We start from the raw sequence: 15,509 nt of genomic DNA, 5'->3' as shown, positions 1-15,509 counted from the left end.
GGCACCAAAAACCAAAGACTGTTTTACATGACCTCCATAGCACGACTCCCCCATGTCCTACCCAGTCGCCCATCTGTGTGTGCTGTTTCTGACTCTGCTCTGGCCCTTTCATCTGTTTGCACATCCGTGGGCCCTGGGACATACTGCTGTACTGCTAACGGTTCCCATGACGTCTTAGAGCGTGTCCTCCAGCTTTGTTCTTCTTTCAGAGATTTTTGGCTGGTTTAGGTCCTTTGCATTTCCATATGTATTTAAGAGTCAGCATGTCTGTTTCAGCAAAAATGCTGGCTGCAGTTTTTACCCCGTTTATTATAACAGCTTAATAAAACTGAGTAGTTCTGAATCTTTAACGTTTGGCCTAGTGTTGTTGGCCTAGTGTTGTTTGGAGTGCAGACTTGTTTGCAGAGGAGTGTTGAGGTAGTGACTGGTGAGGAAATGGAGAGAATAGCTGGATTTTCTTTATTACTGGGTCTACCCAAGAGAATATCGTAGAGACCAAGTAAGATGAAGACAAAAGTTCTTTGACCGGGGAGTTTGAATTTTTAGGAGAGTGGGAAGAGCAGAGAAAGAAAGCATAATGTTTTATTGAGATGCCTCTTCCATCTTGATCCTTAGCTCTGCAAAAGCCAGGCAGGGAGTGCCACAGCTGTGAGGTCTCTGGAAGGGTTTGTGGGGTGTCCATGCTAGGACTCCTGGAAGATCAAGGCCACCAGTCGGTAAGCATGTGGAGAGGCAGCTAACAGGAAGCGGAAGTGGCTGATTGTCCACCATGTCAGGATGACTGGGGTCTGTTCTACACTGTCAGACACTGGTCATGCCTGGTGTTAGTAATGGACACAATTAGCATTTTAGAAGTGAAAGACCAGTTACGGATTTGCTTGCTTCCGTGTCTGTTGCAGATACCGGCCTGCTGGTGATATGTTTGCATAAAATAAAACTTCAGGTAATCGAAACAAAATGAATCAGAATCCTAGGCTAATCAGAATTGTTCTGCATTTTATTTTTTTTTTATGTTTATTTTTTATTTATTTTGAGAAAGAGAGACAGGGCACGAGCAGGGGAGGGGCAGAGAGAGAGGATCCGAAGCAGGCTCCATGCTTAGCACAGAGCCTGAGCTGAAATCAAGAGCCAGACACTTAACCAACTGAGCCATCCAGGTGCCCCTGCTCTGCATTTTATTTGAGAAAAGTGAATCAGAGAAAAACAAGCTAATATGGGGAGTTTCTGGAAAGGCAGACTTGCAGGAAATGTTAGTTTTAAGAGTCACACCTGGAACCTTGACATTTGGTAAAAGTGCTGATGGCTAGTTCCCATTCAAGATGGTCTAGTCTCCATGACGGCCTAGGAGTCAACTTTTTAATGTGAATGGGGACAGTCATGAAAGACCTCTCAGGTACTGGCTCTGTGGCTGGGCTGTTGTGCTGGGCTCTGGGATGTTTCTTGGTTGTATTCCTTGTAGCCGGGTTGGAGCTCTGAGGTTTTGAGTCTTGAAGAGCCCCTGCTTACCTGAGTTCTCAAGGTGAGGACTTCCTCTCTCCTCTTGGGTTTCCCTTCTTGGGAACTGTGTTGCTGTGCACGTTCTGAAGTTGACATTTACTAATGGCAGAATTATCTTGACCCGCAAGTTCTCACGTGGGGAAAGTGTGATGCTCCTGCTGAGGGTACTGTTGCCCAGAGGAAGTCAGCAATCTGGAGGTATCTGCTCTGTCCCTTGGCCTATCTGCTTCCATTCTGCTTCAGTGTATGGCCTGCACACCACTCTTGCCTGCCTTCCTGTGATGTTGCAGGCGGCTTAGTAGAGCAGGTGAACTGTCAGTCCATTCATTGGTTATTTTAGTCTTGGGTTGAATCTACTTTTGCATGGTTGTGAAATTGCGCCGGATAGTTACGTGCACTTGAATGTTTTGGGAAGTGTTTTTTACTGATGTCATTGTTACCCACAGATGTGCTGTTCAGGGCTGCACCTCAGTACATTCGCACTCAAAACCAGTGATCCATCTGGACTGACACTCAGGCAGGAAGGGAGCAGGGGAGGTGGTCAAAGCTGTCAGATCCTTGGACTCATTGCCACCTTCTTCTCTTGAACCTCGAAAGCACTGCCTTTCACTTTTGAGTAAGAGTCTCCAGTCACTCTCTGAGTCAGTGCTGGAGTTAGTTGGCAGTGGGCTCTCTTCTGTGAAGATGCCTGCCCCTGGCAGGACAAGGGCTGAGAACACTGTCCCCTCTGTGTGGCTTACTGCTGGCAGCACGGGGGTGCTATTTGCTTCCCCCGGTACCAGCGTGAGTAGAAGTGTTTGGTGTGGGACTTGGGCTTAGTTATTGTCTTTACTCCAAAAACTTTTTCAGAAGTACCATGAGGTGTCTGAGCAGAAGTGTCCTCGGACATTTCTGGGAGAAGTGATCAGTAGCGTCAGATGCTCAGAGGTTTCCTGTCAGGGGAGGCGTGAATATGTTCATCTGGATTTTCAATAGGAGGTCATTATGATCTTGGCAAGAACAAGTTCAGTGAGGGTAGAAGCCATGTTTCTATGGGTTGAGGTGTAGTGGGTAGGTAGAGGCGGGTTCCGGGGTGGGAGGTAAAGTGAGCTGCAAGAAGACAGGAAATTCAAGCAGAGTTTCATGGGGAGGCTTTTTGTTTTAGGGTTTGGAATGAGTTGAAAAATACTTAAATGCTGATGAGAAAGATCTAGCTGAAAATACTGGAATGAGGGACTGGCTGTTGGAGGCAGGTCTTCGAGGAGCATGCATGTCATGGTGTCCCCACTAGACAGGTGAGGAGACCACCAGATGCCAGCTGAGAAGTGACTGGGACAGGATTTGAACATTTCACCATGAGAATCTATTTGCTCTCTACTACTGTTTTTCTCTTGTCTGGAGTGTCTTGCTCACAAGTTTGGCCCTTTTCTGTAGGCGGTGGACAACTTTGAGGCTTTTGACTGGAGGGCTACGGGACAGTTGTGGCTGTGCAGCAGCTGTAAGGTGGGCTGGAGGAGGCCGGTGGTCATCTAGGCGAGCTGGCACTGCAGAGGGAGGCAGGGATGCGCCAGAGGGTGCTGCCCCCTTGGGCAGTGGACCAGGTGCCGCTGGGGTTCAGGGGTGATGCCTCTGTTCTCCATGGTACGGAATGGGGTGTCCACTTCAGGTTTCTGTGTCAAGACTGTTGTAAATTTTTTTATACACTTTTCACATCAGTGGGCTAAAAGTTATGGTGTTTTAGGAAATTTTTAAATTATTAGACTGATAGTCATAGCTATCATTTGAGAGTTTATACTGAGCATGATACTGATTAGTTATGATTAACCCTCTCAGCAGTGTTCTACTTGGCACCTTGTATGTCAGTGCTTCTTTTTATATTTTTTTAAGTATTTATTTTGAGAGAAGGGGAGAGAGTGAGCGGGGGCCGGGGGGTGGGGATTGGGGAGGAGGAGTAGAGAGGGAGAGACAGAATCCCAAGCAGGCTCCACGTGGGGCTCAAACTCACAAACCGTAAGATCATGACCTGAGTGGAAATCAAGAGTTGGACACTCAACTGACTAAGCCACCCAGGTGCCCTTGTCAGTGCCTTTTTTTTTTTTTTTAATGTTTGTTTATTTTTGAGAGAGTGCTAGTGGGGGAAGGGTGGGGGGACAGAAGATCCAAAGCAGACTCTGTGCTGACAGCAGAGAGCTTGATGCGGAGCTCAAACTAACCTAAACCGAAATCAAGAGTCAGATGCTTAACCGTCTGAGCTGCCCAGGTGTTCCTGTCAGTGCTTTTTAAAATATTGGTTTATTTTAATTTCTATACAGAAGAGTCACAGATTGTGGTGTAGTCATTTGAAATGAGTTTCTTTGGAATAGAAAAATTAGTTCCTTTTTGATTTTGCTCAGGAAATTTTGCTTATTTTCAAGATTATAGGGACAATTGACTATTTTCCTTCTGTGTATGCTTTATATATAGTTTTGGAAAATATGCCCCATGGAGCATATTTTGGTTCGTCTGGAATCAGATTCCCGGCCTGTGTCTCGACGCCTGGTGAACCTCATCTTCAACTCTTTCCTGCCTGTGAACCAGCCCGAGGAGGTATGGTGCGAGCGCTGCGTCACACTGGTCCAGATGAACCACGCAGCTGCCAGGAAGTTCTATCAGCACGCCCACGAGCACACGGCCTGCACTAATATAGGTGCTGGACATTCACTTCTCAGTACTTGTTATATTGTCTGCCTGAAGCATAGTTAATGTTACTTGTCTTCAGTGTTGGTCATTTTAACGAGCTTCACGCTTGAATGCATTTCTTAATGATTTCCCTTACAATAATACTTTTAATTGTTTGGGATTATGATTTTACTATTAGAAAGATGGTTTTGTTGAAGAAACACAAATTAATTATTGATTATCTTAAACATTTTAGCAAAGCTGATTCATGTGATTCGCCATTGCTTGAATGCCTGCATCCGGAGGGCAGCACAAGAGGGCCACGAGGGCCACGAGGAGAGGGAGAAGGAGAACGTGAGTGCAGTCAGCTTGCCCTGGCCCAGCCACAGCTGCGGCCGAGTTATCTCGGTGAAGACTAGGCCCCGGCACCCATGCGCAGAGAGAGGCAGAACACCGGATCAAAGCTGGCATTCCCATGGAGTGTCATGTTAACACTATTTTATTTTCCATTTATTCCTTTACTATTGATAGTCCAACTAATTATTTTGGAAGGTCATAATTGATGTTTTGAAAGAATTGCTCTGTATCCTTTGTAGTTTGTTGTGGGATTTGGGTAGTATTTAATACACAGGGAAGTTTATTACTGGTAACACCCTATCCCACATTTTCTTTGCCTTAAGGTTCTCTGTATATTTTAATTCAATGTAGGTGTAGCATACACCTGGATTGGATTCCGGATGTTACCATATTTTATAATTAATGGGTAGTAGTGTTCTTAAGGGTTTACTGCTAGCCATTGCTGTAACAGTCTACTAGAAACATCTTGGGGTTGAATTTCTAGGAATAATCTTTATTTAGAGTTGTCTTTTAAGCAGTAATTAATCAAAGGGACTAGTTAGCTGCTATTTACTCAGAATCCAGAGTGACCCGATAAAAGAAATTTAAGACTTAGACATGCATTACTTATAAGCAGTGTCTTAAGCTTATAAACAACTTTCATGCTTAGGTACATCTAAAGTAAAATTTGGGGGTAGTTTTATAGTACCCACATAGATGAGAAACTGGTCTTTAAAAAAAGTCACAGGCACCAACTTCGGCATGGTCATGCATGATCTCAGGGTTCATGGGTTTGAGCCCCACGTGGGCCTTTGTGCTGGCAGCATGGAGCCTGCTTCAGATCCTATCTCCCTCCCTCTCTCTGCCCCTCCCTGGCTTCCCCGCTCATGTTCTCTCTCCCTCTCAAAAATAATAAACTTTAAAAAATAATAATAAAATAAAATAAATAAAAGTCCCAAAAGGGGCCTCTGGCTGGCTCAGTTAGGCGAGCATGTGACTCTTGATCTCAGGTTGTGAGTTCTTTTTTTTTTTCCTTCTTCTTCTTTTAACATTTGTTTATTTTTGAGAGACAGAGAGAGAGAGAGAGAGAGAGACAGAGTGTGAGCAGGGGAGGGGCAGAGAGAGAGAGGGAGACACAGAATCCGAAACAGGTTCCAGGCTCTGAGCTGTCAGTACAGAGCCTGATGCGGGGCTCAAACTCACAAACTGTGAGATCATGACTTGAGTTGAAGTCCGACACTTTAACCCACTGAGCCACCCAGGCGCCCCTAAGGGTTGGTTGTGAGTTCTAAGCCCCACATTGAGTGTGGAGCATCCTTAAAAACAGGAAGTCATAAAAGACAATCTGCCCTTTTGCTGAAACATGGTACTGCATATCGGCCACGAGGAGAGGTCCGTGCATTGATCTGACCCTGCCACACTCCCATCCTGTGTCTCACCACCTCTGACACAGGCCTTTTTCTAGGAGAGGCTGACGGGTTTGCTTGGGGCTATAGCTGCAGCCTGGCCTGTTGGCCGGCCTGACGACTCCTGGATGCTCCCTGGGGCCTCCTGAGCCCATGCAGCTGGAGGCCCACCACTCCAGCAGCCCAGTCCCTGCTTAAACAAGTCGTCCGCAGTCCCAGTCAGGGAGGCAGATGTGGAATAAAGGAGAAGAGAGCAGAAAAGAGTGGGACTGGCTTTTATCCTGGCAGTGGGCCCTGACTAGCAGTTCCAGCCACTCACAGGCCTTCATGGCCTGGATTTGGGAAGCCTTCAGCCCAGGGCATTGGAGTTGGTTCTGCTTTTATGTTTGGTGGAATTTGAGTTCCTGTCTTCAGAGCTTTTCCCTCAATATACAGATTGGGCAGAACTTTTCAGGAAAGCGATCCCATGGCTGCTCATACATCTTCAGAACCCTCAGCTGGAGATGCCAGCATGGTGGCCTCACTCCACTTTTGCAGGGCACGTGGGTTCACAGGATGGGAAGTGGATGCAGTGATGCACAGGGAGCTGAGTGTCCTGGCTATGGAGCAAGCACAGCCTCTCTGTGGGCCACCCTCGCAAACTCACTCTGATGGTGGAAATGGTTTTGCAGAAGAGAAAAAACATGTTTGTGATGTATTAGTTGAGAGACTATTCCATTTTTTTTTTTACATTTTATTTATTTATTTATTTATTTATTTATTTATTTATTTATTTATATTTTTGAGAGAGAGAGAGAGAGACAGAGCACGAGTTGGGGGAGAGGCAGTGGGAGAGGGAGACACAGAATCCGAAGCAGGCTCCAGGCTCTGAGCTGTCAGCACAGAGCCCGACGTGGGACTCGAACTCATGGACTGTGAGATCATGACGTGAGCTGAAGTAGGACGCTTAAATCGACTGAGCCACCCAGGCGCCCTGAGACTATTAAGTTTTTTAAATATTGAAGGAACCCCATACCTCTGTTATTAGAAACCTCGGTATAACTGAGAAAGCTTGCATTTTACAACATTTTGGGTCAGTTTCTATATTAGTAGAAAACAGAAGAGTTTAGAAATATGTAGGACTGTTACAGTTTGTGCTAGACAAGAAGCACACTTTGTCATGTGGATATTCTCATTCTAAGAATATCTAGGTAGCTAAAAGCAAAATTTTTGAAGTCATTCTTTTACTCATTGCTAACTACTAACAATCAAAGATGTTCCCTGCTAAAATAAAAAATTGGCTTCCTATTTAATGAAATCTTACTTAGGAACTTAGCACATTTTTGTGAAAAAGCAGTGGTGGCTTTTTCTTGAGATTTTAATGATAAGGCTGCTATGCTAAACATTGGAATGGTAAAAAGTAAAGTTAAATACAGAATGGAATTTTGTCAATCTGTTATTTGTATCATTCTTTCAGTAGTTTCTAAGCCTTTAGTAGTTTGATTGCTTTTCAAATTTGGCCATAGCTCATTCGGAGTGTTAAGTGTGTAATGAAAAATCTAGATTTATGTAGAAGCCACTTTTGTTTTTTCTGTGTACCCTCAAGTTTCTTTTCTTTTTTAAAGTTTATTTATTTATTTAAGTAATCTCTACACCCAACATGGGGCTTGACCTCATGACCCTGAGATTAAGAGTTGCATGCTCTTTTGACTGAGCCAGCCAGGCTCCCCAAGTTTTGTTTTCTTTTAAACTATCTTTTCCCATTGCATTTGAGTAGATAGCATAATACCAGTACCTGAAATGAATCCTCTTTTGTAGACCCTTTTCTGGAAATTGTCTGTAGTGGTTGTTGGCAAGTTATCAGACTGTGTTTGGTACAGTGCCATTCTAGGGCTGGCTAGCAGACCCCGTCAGTGTGTGTCCGAGCTGGTTGTGGCAGTGTGGGGCCTGTGTTCCGTACAGAAGAAGATGTACCCAGAGTGCATTTGTGGTTTCAGTGGAGCACTCAGAGGAACACAGCAGTGATTATTGCTTACAGCCAGCATAAACTCAGAAGATGTGAAAGGTGTGTGAGGAAGCCCACGAACGAGTGGGAGTTGGTCATCATCAGCCCTTATGCCAGAATTCGGGAGCTGGACCTACCAGGGCCACAGAGTGGAGTGCCTGGCAGACAGCCTGGGGTGATCTGATGGGGCTGAGTTTGTAGTGGAGTCTCAGTAGCAATCACATCTAAGTAAATCACATTTTACAGTTCTTCCCTCCTCCCCCAGTCTGTTCACATCAAAGTTCATGGCGAGAAGTAACATCTTGCGACTTAGAAGATATAGTAAAAAAAGAAGATACAGTAAAAGAAAAATATGTTCTGTACTCACATATTATGTCCTTAAAGATAATAGTTTACATTTTTATTTTTAGAGGATTTTTTTTAATGTTTATTTTTGAGAGAGCGAGAGAGAGAGAGAGAGAGAGCATAAGCTGGGGAGGAGCAGAGAGAGAGAGGGAGACAGAGGATCTGAAGCAGGCTCCACACTGTCAGCATAGAGCCCAACTTGGAGCTCGAACCCCTGAACCGTGAGAACATGACCTGAGCTGAGGCTGGACGCTTGACTGACTAAGCCCCCCAGGCGCCCCAAGGATTTTTAATTCATATAAACTGTTTATTGAAAGGATATAGTGTTAATTTAGCATTTACTTCTTGAATGGGTTTTTAAAGACCTTCACCTCTAGTAGAGATTTTCAAATAGAAGACAAAGTCCTTTTTAGGAAATGAAAATAGACTTGGTGTACTTCACATTCTGCTTTAGGTCTGGCATGTACTTTTAACGATAAAGCTGTTATCATAATGGTTGTTATGATTTGATTCTGTCACAATCAATTTATTTGTATCTTAGGTTCTGGACAAAACACTGTCTGTAAGTGATGTTGCATCCATGGCTGGTTTATTAGAAATCGTTGTAATTCTCTGGAAAAGTATTCATAGAAGTATGGAAAATAACAAAGAAGCCAGAGTTTACACCGTTAACAAGTTTGCCTCTGTGCTCCCTGAGTACCTGAAAGTCTTTAAGGTAAGGCTGCTCACACAGCGGGCAGGCGTGTTAAGATTACATTTGTGCAGAATTAGCAGAAGTGCCCGGCACACTTACCTGTCTGGACCTAGTTTGTCATCTGTAAGTGAGGAATACTGACCCAGCTCTTACCTGGCAGGATAGGTGGCCTCTTGGCCTTTCTCGAGGGTGGAGGCCACATGTCTTTCAGCCTCATTTCCCCAGCACGGAGGGAAATGTGGGTGTAAGTGCTCAGCCTTTGTGTCTTTAATGATCTGTAACACTATTTGGGAATCTAGTGTGATTAGCAGGGATTGAGAAAGAGGAGTCTGCTAACATGATGCCATAGCCACAGAGTTTTGTGGGCACTTGTAGGCATTTGATGCCACACTGTAAGCAGATGGGTTTCTGAAGTGTTTGAGTTGTGTCTGCAAATAGAATCACATACATAACTTCTATTTTGATGAAGGAAACTCTTTTTATTTCTTGACTCTTTACTTCTTTTTTTACAAAAATATTTTTTTAACACTTATTCATTTTTGAGAGACAGAGAGAGAGTATGAGTGGGGAAGGGCAGAGAGAGGGAGACACAGAATCTGAAGCAGGCTCCAGGCTCTGAGCTGTCAGCACAGAGCCCGACACGGGGCTCAAACGCACAAACTGTGAGATCGTGACCAGAGCCGAAGTTGGACACTTAACCAGCTGTGACTTTTTACTTCTGAGGGAAGTTTATTATTTCCAAAACAAAAATAAGATTGTGCTAGAGATACATATTTACTCCCAGTTATAAAGAAAGCATGGTTTAAATATAGAAAGACCGCAGGTTTTATGAAACATCCTTCTCTTGCTAAATTTTACTTCTGGGCTCTTCCAAAACTGCTTATGTGACCTTGACCTCTTAGCTTTTGTCCGCTGCACTTCTGTGATTGTCAAGTGTCTGAGCTTCATTGTGCCCCTGAAATGCAACTGTGACCTGTCAGGAAGGTAAATAATCTAAATTGCCAAAGTTATTAGTACATTTAAAAGCTCAAATAATTACATTGGGCCATGAAACCAGCATTATCTCTGAATTCTCAGCAGATAACACAGAGGCCCATAGGGTACAGGACGAGGTGACAAATGAGCACTGCGTCCTGCAGGTATATAGGGACCTAAGGAAGGCAGCTAATTAATTCAGTTCCAGATGATTCAGGCAAGAGAGCTTCTCTGCCCTCAGTTGCTCAGAGAACCTTGTGGGCATCCTTGTAAGTGAAAAAACAATCTATTACTCAGAGTAGAATTAGCGGTAATTATCAGTCTACTTTTATAATATTAAGAAAATATTTTCTTCATTGGGAGTTGGGAGTAAGGGTGGGTTCACTCCAACTGAATGCAGATTATTTGCAGATCAAATTTTGATGTTGCCCTTGTTACCGTTTCATGTATATTTTCAGGAAAATTGTTATTTTTTTTTTTTCTGTCAGGATCCATCATCTCTTATTCTCCCAGCCAACCAAGAATCTTTTTTATTAAGTGTTCTTGATTGGGCCTGGTCCACTTTTTGTTATGGTGTCATCACAGTAATACTGGTGTAGTTAGAGCTTATTAGGTGTCACCATGTACTGGGTGCTGTTGTTGGCTCTGCCCTGTGTGCCCTACCCGGTCCTCCCAACAGCCCTTTCCCCTTTGGCAGAGGAGGAAACAGACCTCAGAGGCTGCCTCCTTCTCTGTGCTGTTCCAGCTGGTAAAGCTGTGGAGTCTGATTGCACCTAGATTTGGCTTGGTAACTCTAAAGCCTGTACATTTTCCATTAAACTATTCTGTCTTCCCAGATATTTTCTGATTATTTTATGGAAAAATTATTTTCTGACTAGTTTCATTCTCTTGACATTTATTTTTAGGATTCTGAGTGTACAGAGTTAATTTTTTTTTCTCTTTCAACAGTATTGTGTTTAAAATAGAAGTATGTGCCTTGAGAGCAAAGAATTGGTCTATTCTGGTTACCAGTGTATCCCTGGGAACTAGGTTGGCAGCTCGTACGCAGTAGGTGCTTAATCAATATTTGCACAAATTAATACATCACACAAAGTGGTAAAATGTCACGTAAAACTTCGAAGCTGCTTATCAGACATGAGGCTGAGCAGTAGGTCTAAGTGTCCCCGTGAGCACTGAGAGGAATGCTATGGTTCCTACTGAGCAGTCTGCAGACCCTTTACTAGGAAGTTGTACAGAGAGCCTTTCACAACGTCATCATGTTTCAATACCCTTTTTTCCCCTTTGTATGCTTTTAGGATGATCGCTGCAAGATTCCTTTATTTATGCTCATGTCCTTTATGCCAGCCTCTGCTGTGCCCGCCTTCAGGTACCCTCTCTTGGGACGGTGGTGGGGCGGGAACCCTGCCAGTGTTGTGCTCTATTATTCATGTGAGGTTCAGCAGACGGCCCCACTTCAGCTTCAAGCTCACAGCGGTGGCGGGAGAGCCGCAGGATGCAGTTTCCACTGGGCTCTGCAGTCGCTGAGGGATCAGAGCCCACGTGGAACATAAGCTGTGGGCTCCACCGTGTGGGGGGTCTGTTTGTCAAGCCTGCATGAGGGGCTCTGGAGCTGCGAGGCCTGCACGTCTGCGTGTGGCCGCCTGGGCGAGGTGTGCCGAGGGCGCGGAGTGCACGTGGGCTAGGGGCCTGGTGTGGATGGAGGGGCGTGAGGAGCTGGTAGTTTCCTGTCAGCTGTGCCGGAGGACAGCCCTGTGGAGGGGGTGGATCGGATAAGATAGGTTATTGAGAATAATTATGCTTGCTTTTCTTTACTTTTTTAAAGGCGGCTGTCAGAAAATTTGAAATGACCTAAGTGCTTGCTTTTGTGGCTCGTGCTGCATTTTCACTGGATAGCGTTGTTCTAGAGTGTCGGTTATTATCTCAGCAAAAATGACTCATGTTAATTCATATTTGTGAAAAAATGGATGTTCTGATGCTAAACAAAAATTCTTTCCCAAGCACTAGGAATCTTTGCTCTAGGGTCTGAAAGAGCTGACAGAAAAGAAGGTCTGGGGGTCTCATGGCCCTGGCACGTCCTTGATAACTTAACACTTGTATCGGACAGCCTTGGCCTCCGTGTTCCTAAAGCTGTGCTCACATTCAGCCTTTTATGTTGGGACCGAGCCCGAGTAGTAACTGTGGGAAAGTTGTATTTATTCCTGCAGCGGAGAAGGTCTGAGTGTTCTATGGTGGGAAGGCCTTATGTACCCTCACTTGTTTAGCTTTATTTTTTTACCTTTTTGAAAAGTGGGAAATTGTTAGTGAATCAACGTTAGGTCTGATTTTATGTATTTGACGTTTTCAGCTGTGGTGTGATTTCCACATTAAGAAACCAAGAGGAAGGAGGAGCAGACAAGCGCTATTGTACTTTGTTGGACTGTCTCTGCTCCTGGGGACAAGTGGGACACATTCTGGAACTCGTTTGTGACTGGCTGCCAGAACAGCCCCAGAGCAAGGTATATTTGTGTCTTGTTCCTTTAAAATTGCTGCATGAGGACACGTGTGTATTAGAAAACCATATGCTTTCCTGGGAACATGTGTTTTAATTGCCAGTTTATCGCTGTATTCTTTCAGACTAACTCAGCATCTAAACGGAAAGTGCAGATCCATGATACACGCCCTGTAAAACCTGATTTGGCGCTGGTTTACGTAGAGTATTTGCTCACCCATCCAAAGAATCGACAGTGCTTGCTCTCTGCTCCCCGGAAGAAACTTAACCACCTCTTGAAAGCACTTGAAATGTCAAAGGTACCTTTATAGAACAGATGAGGAAAGTTGAGGGAGCCCATGCAATTAGGAGTGAAAAATAAGATCCAGACTTTTCATACTTAGAGTGTAAAATTTTTCTAGCTGGAAAGGAGTTAAGAGTTATGGAAGCCCCTCCTTCAGTTTGTAGATGAAGACATGAGACGCAGATGACTAACGTGGTGGGGGTCGGGGGGGCGAGACGGGGGCCAGGTCACAGTTCTGGGCCTTCGGAAAACCCTGTTTCTCAGAACATGCCAGCCCGTAGGAAGGCTTCTTCCTTCTCTTCTTTACCTTCTCTTGCTTTACCTACTCTTACGCATTGATGCCGGAATACTAGTTTACCCTCACAGTCCTTGGCAAGCTTTTCCAGGAATCTTTGGAGAGTGTTTCCTGTGAATTCAGCATTTCCTTCTTCCTTACTGGCTTCTGGCCATATCCTCCAGCACCAGCCCTCAGAGACAGCCTCTGGTACTGCCGTGGAGTTTGGTCGGGCCAGAGGCAGAGCCTCCAGTGCTCAGCATGGGCATCAGATGACGAAAGGGAGGGAGAGGTCTGAAGGAGGAAAAGGAGGCGCACAGTCATCCAGGGAAGGAGATGGACCACGGCTGATGCCCAGGCATGGGTAGGCAGTGCTGGGATTTTGCCCGTGGACTAAGCTGAGCACTGGCTGTGCTGCTGTCCAAAAATTAAGGCTGCCTATGGGTTCTGGGAAAGACGGGTGGGGGCATTCCCTACAGGCTTTGCTACTAGGGGCACAGAGGATATCCCCACCTACTAACGCTGATGGAACCTCCTCCCTCTTCATGTGACAGCCAGACACAGACTCCCATAAGCTTCCCAGCACTAAGGCCTTGCTCCTTTAGGGTACAAGGTTAGGGAGCTGTGGGTGTGCTAAGGCTCTGGCCCTTCCTGAGCCCCGAGAGGATCATTCCTGGGAGGAGCTGCCTTTCTTCCTCTTTCCTCTGGCGGGCTGTCCTGTCCTGGTCAGGAGCAGGTCAGAATTTGCCCCAGGGGCAAACGCTTTGTGTGCTTGATCCTGACTGTTCTTGAGCAATGACTATTACGAGTTCTTACCTTGTTTTAGAAGGGGTAGGGGTGTTGGAAGGGAGAGAAGGGAAGACTACATTTCTCAGAAAGTTCTGTTGTGTTATTAAAGCACATCCACTGCTCCAGGGTGTCACCCTCCCACTGTAGCTGTGTGTGAAGTTAGTCAGGTCGTCCTCACTTACACAGTGGAACGTGGCCACGGATTTTTTTTTTTTTTTGTCTTGCAGGCAGATCTGGAATCAATTTTGCAGTCGCCAGGTGGGAAACCTCACAACTTTAATGAAGCTATGGCTCTGCGAGCCTTCAGCCTCCACTGCCGGCTGAGTATTCATCTTCAGCACAAGGTGAGTGTGTGCCTGGCTGTGTCCCAATACGAAGTGTGTTGGCAATACTGGTTCTGGTACTAATTTGTCTTTCTGTTGTTGGACAGTTCTGCTCAGAAGGAAAAGTTTACCTGTCCATTTTGGAAGACACTGGGTTTTGGTTAGAAAACAAAGTTCTATCTTTTATCCAAGATCAAGAAGAAGAATATCTCAAGCTTCACAGGGTTGTTTATCAGCAGATTATCCAGGTTAGAAGTCTTTAAACATGGAAACCTTCTCTTCACCAAGTTCGTGATGTGGTTTCAGATTTTATTTTCTATCTTAAAGTTGTAACTTGGATAGTAGCGTTGCTCTTCTTAAATACTCACAGTGTCATTTCAGCATCTAGAGTTTGTCTTTTCCCAAAACATAAGCCATGTAATTTTTATGTAATCTTACACATTGCATGTAATAGGTGTTCAGTAATGTTTGTGGAATTACATAAAATGGGTTTCCAGATTTCTTATGGAAATAAAAATGAGAACTAAAGTATCTTTATGAAAATTCTTCTGTAAAACATCTTTATTAATACCTGCCTTAAGAGATCATTAGTAGTACAAGCAGATATTCGAAGCTTTGCAAGGCTGGATTTATTCCCCTTTTTTGGCTTTCAGTAGCCTCTGTTTAAGGTAAATCTGTGTGTCTTACAGACCTACCTGATGGTGTGTAAAGACGTTGTGATGGTCGGCCTTGGCGATTATAAGTTTCAGATACAACTTTTACACTGGAGTCTCGGAATCATGCAAACAGGTATACTTCATTCATTGAAGAACATGTTTAGAGCAATTAATAACCAAACCAGCCCCTCCCTTGGTCACTTTGCTGATCAGGACTCTTGCTTTCAGGTGACAGGTAGGCAATGCAAACTAGCAGATGCCAAAAAAGGAATTTACAGACTGAGGCAGCTAGGAGGTTCACACGTGTCAGGGCGCCTGGGTGGCTCCGTTACTTAACTGTCCGACTCTTTATCTCAGCCCAGGTCTTGATCTCAGGGCTGTGAGTTCAAGCCTCCCATTGGGTTCCACACGGGGTGTTGAAGCCTACTTAAAAAACAAACAAACAGAACAAAACAAAGGTGCTTCTGGTGTCAGACATGCCTGAGTCCACAGAGTTTTTCTCACGAGGGCCTTAGGATTCTCCTCCCTGTGGTTTGCCTAATTGTCAAGTGACTTTGCAGCGTGGTGGGCTTGTGCAGTGGCAGCCCCCAGCCTGTTTGCTTGCCACATGGGGGGTGTGAGTAGGGTTCTTTAATGCACCCTCAGAACCACTGGGAAGTTGCTGTTCCCCCAAAGACCTATAGTAACTAACACCGCGAGGTCTGTGCTTGCACACTAGGTACTAATTTAAATGTGTTTAGTGAGTGAGAGGTCGGCTTCCTTCCAGCTGGTCTGGGCGGAGCTGGACTGAGTGATTACCTGGAGGTCACAGCCCCATCACTT

General features: G+C 44.9%; 1 protein-coding gene across 10 annotated transcripts in view; it reads left to right on the top strand.

Annotated features, from left to right (window-relative positions):
- NCAPG2 (non-SMC condensin II complex subunit G2) overlaps positions 1 to 15,509 on the top strand; it is a 64,532-nt gene that overhangs the window by 33,126 nt on the left and 15,897 nt on the right. For all 10 annotated transcript variants that reach the window (XM_040464585.1, XM_040464584.1, XM_040464579.1 and 7 more), the window contains 9 exons: positions 3,940 to 4,162; positions 4,391 to 4,488; positions 8,747 to 8,920; positions 11,170 to 11,240; positions 12,219 to 12,369; positions 12,488 to 12,661; positions 13,936 to 14,052; positions 14,139 to 14,279; positions 14,721 to 14,820. In XM_040464585.1, the coding sequence (XP_040320519.1) occupies positions 3,940 to 4,162; positions 4,391 to 4,488; positions 8,747 to 8,920; positions 11,170 to 11,240; positions 12,219 to 12,369; positions 12,488 to 12,661; positions 13,936 to 14,052; positions 14,139 to 14,279; positions 14,721 to 14,820 (1,249 nt within the window). The remainder of the gene's footprint in view (positions 1 to 3,939; positions 4,163 to 4,390; positions 4,489 to 8,746; positions 8,921 to 11,169; positions 11,241 to 12,218; positions 12,370 to 12,487; positions 12,662 to 13,935; positions 14,053 to 14,138; positions 14,280 to 14,720; positions 14,821 to 15,509) is intronic.

Source organism: Herpailurus yagouaroundi, unplaced genomic scaffold (genome assembly GCF_014898765.1).
Source record: "Herpailurus yagouaroundi ecotype Mexico unplaced genomic scaffold, PumYag 483, whole genome shotgun sequence".
NCBI classification, from domain to species: Eukaryota; Metazoa; Chordata; class Mammalia; order Carnivora; family Felidae; genus Herpailurus; species Herpailurus yagouaroundi.
This window is presented reverse-complemented; position numbering and strand designations above follow the sequence as displayed.